This window comes from Austrofundulus limnaeus, unplaced genomic scaffold (genome assembly GCF_001266775.1).
Source record: "Austrofundulus limnaeus strain Quisiro unplaced genomic scaffold, Austrofundulus_limnaeus-1.0 Scaffold27, whole genome shotgun sequence".
NCBI lineage: Eukaryota > Metazoa > Chordata > Actinopteri > Cyprinodontiformes > Rivulidae > Austrofundulus > Austrofundulus limnaeus.
This window is the reverse complement of record NW_013952429.1, coordinates 1,297,167-1,307,283: the sequence shown is the minus strand read 5'-3', so window position 1 is coordinate 1,307,283 and position 10,117 is coordinate 1,297,167. Positions and strand designations below refer to the sequence as shown.

Sequence of the window (10,117 nt, the reverse complement as noted above, 5' to 3'; positions counted from 1 at the left end):
TATTTTTAAAAATACACTGCTCAACAAAATAAAGGGAACACTTAAACAACGCACGCTAACTCCCGATCTTAATCAATTAAATATTCGCATTGAGTACTTTTTTCTGTACAGAGTTGAATGTGCTTCACAAAAGTTTGATTTACTTGGATTTAGCGTGCGTTAAGTGTTCCCTTTATTTTTTTGAGCAGTGTATATTTAAAAATCTATTTTGGGACATTTTAAATTGTTTCTGAATCTTTGTAACTGAGAAACACGATTCTGATTTAAAACAATTTTTTGGTGCACCCCTACTATGTTCCTAACAAGGGGAACCAATCACAGTCGTAGCTCACACATGGGGTGGATCTGGAATTATATCGTCCTCGTTAACGGCAGCGAGCTGAGCTCCCAGTTTCATTTCAAACAGAACCCAGCAATGGAGACTGTTGAAGAAACTCAAGCGGAGAAACTAGAGCACCCGTGGCCATATCTCAGCTCAATGTTTGAGATTTTAGGACTGAAAAATAGTTTGTATCAGTTTGTCATCTGTGTTCACTGCAGATAAATTACATTTCTGCATTTAAGAACTAACCACTCACTTTATTGCATTTTTATGCTGACGTCTTTACAGGTGGTGTAGTTACAAGGTTCTATAAAATCACTCTGAAAACAATATGGACCAACGTTAGAAAATGTAATTTATACTTATGAATACTTGAGTATTTTTAAATGCATGTACTTTTGAATACTTAAGTATTTTGAAAAGTAAGTACTTCAGTACTTTAACTTGAGTAGATTTTTGACTGAGCAACTTTTACTTGTAGAGTAAGATTTGACCATTTGTATCAATTTGGGGGAGGTGGGGTTGTGCGCTATAGGCCTCTAAGCTTTTATCCTTTATTGATTTTTTTCTTTACCGTACTTTTATGCTTTAAGTAGTTTTAAAACCAGTACTTTTACTTAAGTAGAAAGCTTGAGTTGATACTTGAACTCCAACCCTCTAGCCTTCTGCTTGAGTAACTAATATAAATACTCTGATAGTCTTCCAAAAGTGCATTTAGTGTGGTGAGAATGTCAGGAAGCTCATGTTCAGATTCAAATATTCCCACAGACTGCTGCATCTAAGGTGTTATTCAAGTGGGTCTGCACTGTTAGAGTGTTTATAAAATAGGTTTAACAATCATTTATGCCCTCAGTAGGTTTCAGCTCACCGTGTCAGCTTTTCATCCCCGTCTGATTTGTGTTACTCAGCTGCTTTTCAGTAATCCGGTGCCACTTGTGCAGAAGGAGCTAAATTTGGCAGCCTTTAAAAAGAAGAAGAAGAAGAAAGAAAAAAAGCTCCACATATCTTTTCACAACTTTTTCAATATGTAGGCCATCTTTGCAGCTATTGTCTCAGAAACCTCAGGATGTGAGGGGGAGGATCATCAAACACTGCAGCTGCTGTCAGTCAGAGTGAATTTAAAACGACACGGTGTCACAGAAACCCTGTGATCGCCCCAGTGTTAAACGGATTAGAACTGATTTTATGCAGCGAGGCGGTGAGCAGGCAGAGGCATCTGAAGGGTTTCGCTCTCTATTTCTCTTCCACCCCAAAACAAAAAACCTGGAAAAAAAAAGATTATGATTATATAAGTTTTCCTCCCACTCCCTCCATCCTCCCCAGCCATCAGCAGAGGTGTTGCCATGGCTACCCCCCGCCCCTCTCCTCCACAACGTCAGAGCTGGCGGGCGAGGAGCTCCCGCCTCTCAGAGAGCAGCTGTGATTTCTGCCGCCTCTCGCGAAGCCGTGAGCTGCAGCGTCTCATGACCGGCTGCTCATCGCACACCATCATCGTCGCACGGCGCGGGGACTGACTGATCCGGCCCGTCCGCAGGTAAACCTGTCGCTCGTGTTTTCACATGTGGAGCCTGACGCTTGCTGATTTGTTTCGTAGATAGATGTCAAACAGTGGCAACCTTTCTCCAAATCTCTCATTCCTCCACCCTCTCTTTGCCCTCTCCGTTATCCCCTCCCACCTCCCCACCTCTCAGCCCTGACAGCCGTCATGTCCTGGTTGTTCCTGGACTGGTTCGTGCCCCTCTACCTGCTGGTGTCGGTTTTGGTGCTGGCGGGATTCGGAGCGTGTCTTTACTTCCTCGAGCCTGGGCTGCAGGACGCCCACAAATGGAGCAGCAAAACAATCCGGCATCGTCCGCTGGTGGCCAGCGTGGACTGCAGAGATGATAGAAATGTCCTGATATGATCCAGAGGGAAGTAGCGCCCCTCCATCCGGACAGGGGTGCAGGCAGCTCTCACACTAACGAGACCAGAGGGGGACCGAGGGGGGCCAACATTTTCCACAAGTCATCATCTGATAATAATCATTCCAACTTTTCTTTGCTCTCTGTGGACTTTCACTGCCGGGATCAGAGAAACAGAATCCTTAGAGCATTTTGATTGGAGGACATGTTGCCTTTCAGTGTTTCTACATTTCATGCCATCTTATTCCCGTGCCAACTTTTACATACGTTTTGTAACGCGACAATCGCCTCACATCCCAACTTCTGTCGTGCATTTATTTATAGTAAAGTGAATGACGTACGTGCAGCGACTCTGCTGCCGCTGAGGAGAGGCTTTAATCCTCTCCCTGATGTCGGCACGGCAGCTGTTGAAACGCACGAGGATCGTTAGCGGAGACGCGCCAAACCGGAGCGACACCATTAAAATAACGTGCTCCGCATAAAAGCAAGCAATCAGTTCCAGCTGTCAAGAGAATCTGAGATGGACCAAGAAAAAAAAAGCTGTTTATGAGAAAACTTTGCGTGTAATAACCGTCTTTTGCTGACTTTATGCTTCCTTTGTAAACACAAAAATAAAAGCTTTCAATCTGTTTGAATGCAAAGTTTCTTTGAGTTTGTTTTTTGCACATTTTAATCACATTGAACCAAGTCTTCTCAAGATCACTGCAGGTTTTCAACATTTAATGATTACGTTTTTACATTTCCATAAAGCATGATGTACGAAATATTAAAGCATGTTTTAATGTTTATTGAGCATACAGAGCATGAGCTGGTTTCCCAGGGGAAGTTAAGCAGGAAAATTTGAGAAATATTCCAAATTGGAAACTTATCATGGGCAGTTTATAGAAATTAACTGGAAATTTGTTGTGATTTAAACAAACTATTATATCCAAACAAGCATTTAGGCATTTTGTTTTGTCAGATAATGCCAGCCAAAGTTTATGAAAAAAATGTACCAACCTAATTTGCTAATGAAATTGAAGGAAATTTTGTAACTGATCCACTGAATGTTATATCTATTGTAATTTTTTACAGATGATCATTGCAGCCATAATTAAAACAGAGACTTAAAAGGTAACACATCCAGGGGTGTAACCAGGAAGAGACAAACATTACAAAGTCAGTTCATTATTATAGAGGTTAGGAAGTGTTTCGTGTTTTTGAGTTGTGCAGAGGGTCTTCAGCCTGGAACAGACTGGCATGTTTTGTTTTGGTTTCCTGAAATGAGCTCAAGGCATTTGACTGTGAGGCCTGTGCTGTGTACTGCTGCATGGAGCTGATTGGAGTCAGATGAGAATAAAGATTTTTAGAAGATACAGCGGGTAAAATAAGTATTGAACACGTCACCATTTTTCTCAGTAAATATATTACTAGAGGTGCTAATGACATGAAATTTTCACCAGATGTCGGTAACAACCCAAGTGATCCATACATACAAAGAAATCAAACCATAAATGTCCAGAAATGAAGTTATTTGTAATAATGTGGAATGGCACAGGGAAAAAGTATTGAACAGACTTACTGAAATTTATCTAATACTTTGTACAAAAGCCTTTGTTGTCAATGACAGCTTCAAGACGCCTCCTGTATGGAGAAACTAGTGGCATGCATTGCTCAGSTGTGATTTTGGCCCATTCTTCCACAAACAGTCTTCAAATCTTGAAGGTTTCGTGGACCTCTTCTATGAACTCTGATCTTTAGTTCTTTCCATAGATTTTCTGTTGGATTCAGGTCAGGTGATTGGCTGGGCCATTCCAGCAGCTTTAGTTTCTTTCTCTGAAACCAACTGAGAGTTTCCTTGGCTTTGTGTTTGGGCTCATTGTCTTGCTGAAATGTCCAGMCACGTTTCATCTTCATCATCCTGGTAGATGGAAGCAGATTTTTATCAAGAATGTCTCTGTACATTTTTCCACTCATCCTTCCTTCAATTATTTGAAGTTTGCCAGTACCATATGCTGAAAAACAGCCCCACACCATGATGTTCCCACCTCCAAACTTCACTGTTGGTATGGTGTTTTTGGGCTGATGTGCAGTGCCATTTGAACTCCAAACATGATGTGTATTCTGGCATCCAAACAGTTCAATGTTGGTCTCATCTGACCAGACTATATTCTCCCAGTATTACACAGGCTTGTYTAAATGTTGTGCAGCAAACTTTAAAGGAGCTTCAACATGCTGTTTCTTCAGCAGTGGAGTCTTGCGTGGTGAGCGTGCATACAGGCCATGGTGGTTCAGTGCATTACTTATTGTTTTCTTTGAAACAATCGTACCTGCTAATTCCAGGTCTTTCTGAAGCTCYCCACAAGTGGTCCTTGGCTCTTGGACAACTCTTCTGATAATTCTTTTCACTCCTCTGTCAGAAATCTTGTGAGGAGCACCTGGTCGTGGTCGGTTTATGGTGAAATAATGTTCTTTCCACKTCTGAATTATGGCCCCAACAGTGCTCACTGGAACCTTCAGAAGTTTAGACATTCTTCTGTAACCGATGCCATCATTATGCTTTGCAACAATAAGGTTGTGAAGGTCTTGAGAGAGCTCTTTWCTTTTACCCATCATCAGATGKTTCTTGTGTGATACCTGGCCATCATTTGGGACTGAACCAGCTGATATTAACTTGCACTGACAAGGGGCAGGCTTGCTTTCTAATTACTGAGAGAGTTCAGCTGGTGTCTTGGCTTTCCATGCCTTTTTACACCTCCCTTTCTTCATGTGTTCAATACTTTTTCCCTGTGCCATTCCACATTATTACAAATAACTTCATTTCTGGACATTTATGGTTTGATTTCTTTGTGAATCACTTGGGTTGTTACCAACATCTGGTGAAAATTTCATGTCATTAGCACCTCTAGTAATATATTTACTGAGAAAAATGGTGACGTGTTCAATACTAATTTTACCCGCTGTATCCAAGTGGGTTTCTGYTWTTATTCAGACTTCCATTTTTGAAYGACGCTGATCTTTACGTCACTCTACCTAAAACAACACAACTTTTAGAGAACATTGCAAAGATTTTGAACATGTTCTTTTTTATGTTGTAATCAAATCTCTTATTTCATCTACACAATTCTCAACAAAGTTATACTCCTTATTGTTTATCTTATAAGGTGGTTGTTTTTTTTTTCCATTGTCATTGTGTTTACAATCATTCAGTCTTTTTTTGTATTTTAATCTCCTGGAAACTGCACTGAGTGTTTCGAATACAAGACTGCAAAGACATGATATGACTGATATGTAGCCTACAGCAGTAGATGTAGAACCAGAGAAGAAACAACATGGCAGGCCCCGTTTTGTTGATTCTCTCTCCCATTTCTCCCACACAGCTGATAAAAAGGCAACTTGGTTCATCGATAGTCTTTTTTTATTCAACACATAATTTCAGCGAGCTGTTAGTGCATCTGTAAACATGATACAGCAAATCAGAACACGTCATGTAAAAGTACATCCGGAAAGGCGTGTGGATGGATTTTTGACCCTTATTCATTCTGAGGGAACAAAAACAGAAACCGAGCAACTGGGCTGAAATATTTTTGATTACAACCAATATGTTGCTGAAGTTTTTGTGATTGAATTGCACACCAGTTTTTAGGTAATTGTGTCAAACTGATTTAAAACAAATGTAATATAAAAAAAAGACTAACCCGTATAAACACAGGATTTGTGCCTCCAGCTGACAAACTGAACCAGGGTGAGATTAAGATTAGAGATTAGTGACCAGATCAGAGTGAGGAAAATGATGAAAGTGATTAAAAAAGTGATGAAGAGGATGTCCATTTGTTCTTTGGACTCCTCATATCATGTCCCATCTGAGAGCTGCAGGAGGAGCATCATCATGGCCCAGACCTGCTTCTTCACTCTGAAACAGATGCGTTCAATGATAGTCGGTTAAAAAACGACTTCCTCGTTTACAGATGCGTTATTAACACAAACTATAGGCACTTCGCCTTTTGGCTCGTGCATGTGATAATAGGTATCCCGTTTTACCAGTTAAGACGATACATGAKGATGATGATGATGCGCGGCGGCAGCTCGCGCCTCTGCTGAGCCGAACGCGTCTTCATCACAACATGTAGATGATGTAGGAGAGGAAGACCAGGCCCATGACGGCGAAAAACATCAACAGCAGAATGTCCACCATGGTCGAGATGGAGGGCGGACAGGAAGGGAGCACAAGCAGCAGCTGCAGGAAGATCGGAACAGATCGGAAAACGTTCGGGTGGAACTCGGCTCGAGGCCACGCCCATTTACTATTACAAAGGGACGACTGCAAAGATGTATTTTTTAAATATTGATGAACAAAGAACATTAATACAGAAAAAGGTGTAATTTATAAACAGTAAGGTTCATTTAAAAAATAGTATTGCAAATAACAGAAAAGGATGGATGCAACCAAGAAAAATAAACTTTAAAAAGTATTGAAGTGTGAAGCATTGTGTTAGCAAAATACCTCATGAACCACTGGATAAACTTTAATGAAACATTGGCTTTATTTTTTCTGACATATTCAACTTTTGAAAGCAACTTAAGAAACAGCACAGCCATTAAAGTTTGTTGTGTCTGTTTCCAAATGTACACAAACAAACATCACAAACAGTTGTCTGAGAATGGAAAAGTATTGAGTTTGCAGCATCATAAGTGCAGTTTGAAACACTGAAACAGAGCAAAAGCAGATTCAGGTATCACATTTTATAATGATATGGAWTGCACAGAGCTCGTGTGAGTGCTGGACTTGCAGTTATGGTTATATAATCTCACTCTGTAACGTCTACAGAATAATAACCAGGATGAGATGACTGATGAGAATCGCAGGAAGAGGTCGTGAAACCACATTCAGTAGTGATGCCTGAGCAGAGGAGCTGCATTAGATCCTGAGGAATATCAGGGCCGACCTCGTGGACTGGGAGCYAGAGAGCATCTGTTGGCCACACACACTTACATCATCTTCGTAATCCCATCCTGAGCTACACTTAATGCAACACTGACTGCCTTTTGTACATATTTTCATTTGATCTAAACTGATCCAACCCTCAGACAGTGTTGGCAATGTTCAGCCTCATAAAAAGGACGAGAAACAGCTATTTCCCTCAGACTGTGACAAAGGTATGATGAGGTGATTGTGGGAGAAGGACAACTGGACACGAAGGCCTCCACCTCTGTTCAATGGTGGACGGTTTTTCTTCACAAAGATGGCTTCCTTTACTCCTCTCTCAAACCAACGTTCCTCTCTATCAAGGATGAGAACATCTTCATCCCTGAAAGAGTGACCGCTGGCCTGTAGATGAGTGTGAACTGTAGAGTCCTGACCCGATGATGTAGCTCGTCTGTGCTGGCTCATTCTTTTGAACAAGTGGCTGCAGAGACAAAAACAAGGGGATGTTGAGCTCCGCTTGCACTCACTACATACAAATAACAAAACACCAAATAACCACAGCCGAAGCATCCAAACCAATAAGTCAGGTGATGGGGCACATGACCCTCTATGAACAATAGAGCTAATCAAGCCTATTGTTAGGCAATAGCCCTCTTTTGCATGTGACTAACCATTTGTCCATGTGGAGGCAGTGCTTATAAGGCTGAGTTTCACCTGAAACTCATCAGACTGAAGAAGTCTCTTGGAGGAGAGACGAAACATTTCACTAAAGAAGAACCCATCCAGAGGACCTACTTTTTTTTCTTTTTGAATAAAAAAAACCCGTGTTTTCAACCGTCCTGATTTGGATGGATCTGTCCTGAGGAGGTGAGGAGCTGTGAGCTCACCTGTTCATGTGGTGTCGGTGGGTCGGAAACACAGGAGCTGCATGCAGCAGCAGGTTGTAACCTGCTGGCAGCACAAACTCATGGACAATGATAGCAGCGTGAAGCAAGTTTTAATAAATGCTGACGACAACTCGTTCAGAATACAAGATAAACAATTGTTAAAGCTCAAATCTGTTTATTAACGGATTCAGACATCAACCCTCCCACACTGCCTCCATACCACACATGTACCTCCATACATGTCAAGAACAGACTGTTAGTAAATTACACGGATTTCCCTCATTTTGCGGGTGTGGACGTATTTGATGGATTTTTTTCAAACATCCACCCATCCATCCATCCATCCATCCATCCATCCATCCATCCATCCATCCATCCATCCATCCATTCATCCATCCATTTATCCATCCACCCATCCATCCATCCATCCATCCATCCATCCATCCATCCATCCATCCATCCATCCATCCATGCATTATCTTCTACTTTATCTGGAGACTGGTCGCAGCAGCTCGAGCAGAAGCCCTCTCTGTCCCCAGCCCCCCTCAGCTCTTCTGGGGGAATTCCAATGTTCCTGGTCAGTCAAGACACTGGAGTGTTTTTACAAACACTCGTCTTCAGATTTAGACTGTAGGTACCAATCAAAGACTAATCACTGCTAGACGTCAGCTGCAATGACAGCCAAAACTTCAGTCAAAGAGCTTCTCCTTCATGCTTTTGCTTCCTGCTTCATGACCAGACTCACACTTCCCAGAGTCCAGTGACCCGAATCGAGCGAGGCAGAGCAGGAGAGTGGGAGTGAGACAGTGAAGGTTCAGTGTGAAGGAATGGAGAGAATGGCATGTGTGTGCCCACCGCTTCCTACTGCCCTGCTCCTAGCCTTGCACTCTTGTTTACTCTCTCAGCGTGACGGCGACAGAAGCAGAGCATCCGTAGTCAGGTTTGTCTTTTCCCTCAGCCAGAACATGAGAAGATGGATTTTTTTTATTGTGCAGATGTTTTTATATGGGAATGCATAGTTTTGTGTATTTTTGTTTTGTTTAGGTAGTGCTCTTTTGTTAGATTTACTTTGTTTCAGGAGTTCAGCCTTTTTTAATAATTAGTTTTAAGACCTAAGCAGGGATTATATCTGAAAAGAGCTACCCTCATGTTCCACGTTAAATCTTTGCCAAATTAAAGCTAGGTAAAACTAACCCAAGTACTACTTTAGTACTAATGACTGCTGTTTTCTCAATGTTCTGGACCTTAATTAAATAAAAAAAGATGTCCTGATTATAGATTTTCTATCCCTGATGTTGATCTGAGTCGTATTATGTTTTTTCTAATACCAAGTTTTATTCCTCTGTTTGCATTATTTTGCATTTTTCTAACAAAAACCTGAATTCCAAAAGATTATTTTACACAGCTAAGGTTGCCATGAGTTGGGAGACGTATTATGACTGACAGCTTCAAAAGTCAACAAGAAATAAAACTTTTTTTTGTGTAGTATGGTCATTCACTGTGATACCGATCAATAAAAGATACCCTGATCAGAACCCCAAATCAATATTTGATAATATCAGGACATCCATTCTAAAAATGATTTTAAATAAAGATATTTCAGCTGAATTAGTGTTTGTTTTAGCACCACTTTATTTATAGATTTATAGGAAGTAAACTTTGTGTTTCTACTAACCTGATTTCTTCTCGTTTTTCCTCTCTAATTTAGTCCCTTGTCGTGTTTTTTTCTTCTTGCTTGTGTGAAGCAGAATGAGCGTTTTTCATCGTTCGACGCCGTTGATGTCAGGTGAATCTTCATCTTCATCGTCCAGGCGAACAAATGAACATCCAAAAGGCTGTTTGTCTCCTCCTCTGTCTCTGTCTTCTCCCTTGATCAAAAAGAAAGCCATTCAAATCCCATCGTTTGACAAGAAGGGGCTCATCTTTGAAAAATGCACCAAACTGCCAACAGCTGACAGGTAAGGTGACACGTGGCTTGTTTCCTATTTTCCAATCCCCCACAATAACATTTAGTTTAGTTTAATTTAGTTTAGTTTAGTTTAGTTTAGTTATTTATTCATTTCATTTCATTTAAAACAAACAAAATTACATTCAAAAAAAA

General features: G+C 41.0%; 1 protein-coding gene and 2 long non-coding RNA genes across 3 annotated transcripts in view; 2 read left to right on the top strand and 1 right to left on the bottom strand.

Annotated features, from left to right (window-relative positions):
• The first annotated feature begins 1,698 nt into the window (after window positions 1-1,698).
• LOC106515175 (uncharacterized) lies at window positions 1,699-2,864 on the top strand. Its single transcript, XR_001309968.1, has 2 exons — window positions 1,699-1,856; window positions 2,014-2,864. It is a non-coding gene; the product is annotated as an uncharacterized LOC106515175 (long non-coding RNA).
• Window positions 2,865-5,602: 2,738 nt separating this feature from the next.
• LOC106515220 (uncharacterized) lies at window positions 5,603-6,442 on the bottom strand. Its single transcript, XR_001309972.1, has 2 exons — window positions 6,244-6,442; window positions 5,603-6,115 (listed from the first exon to the last, which is right to left on the bottom strand). It is a non-coding gene; the product is annotated as an uncharacterized LOC106515220 (long non-coding RNA).
• Window positions 6,443-8,921: 2,479 nt separating this feature from the next.
• Window positions 8,922-10,117, top strand: part of LOC106515167 (uncharacterized) — a 4,323-nt gene continuing 3,127 nt past the window's right edge. The window contains exons 1-2 of the mRNA XM_014004828.1: window positions 8,922-8,956; window positions 9,765-9,974. Of these exons, the coding sequence (XP_013860282.1) occupies window positions 9,766-9,974 (209 nt within the window). The 5' untranslated portion in view covers window positions 8,922-8,956; window position 9,765. The remainder of the gene's footprint in view (window positions 8,957-9,764; window positions 9,975-10,117) is intronic.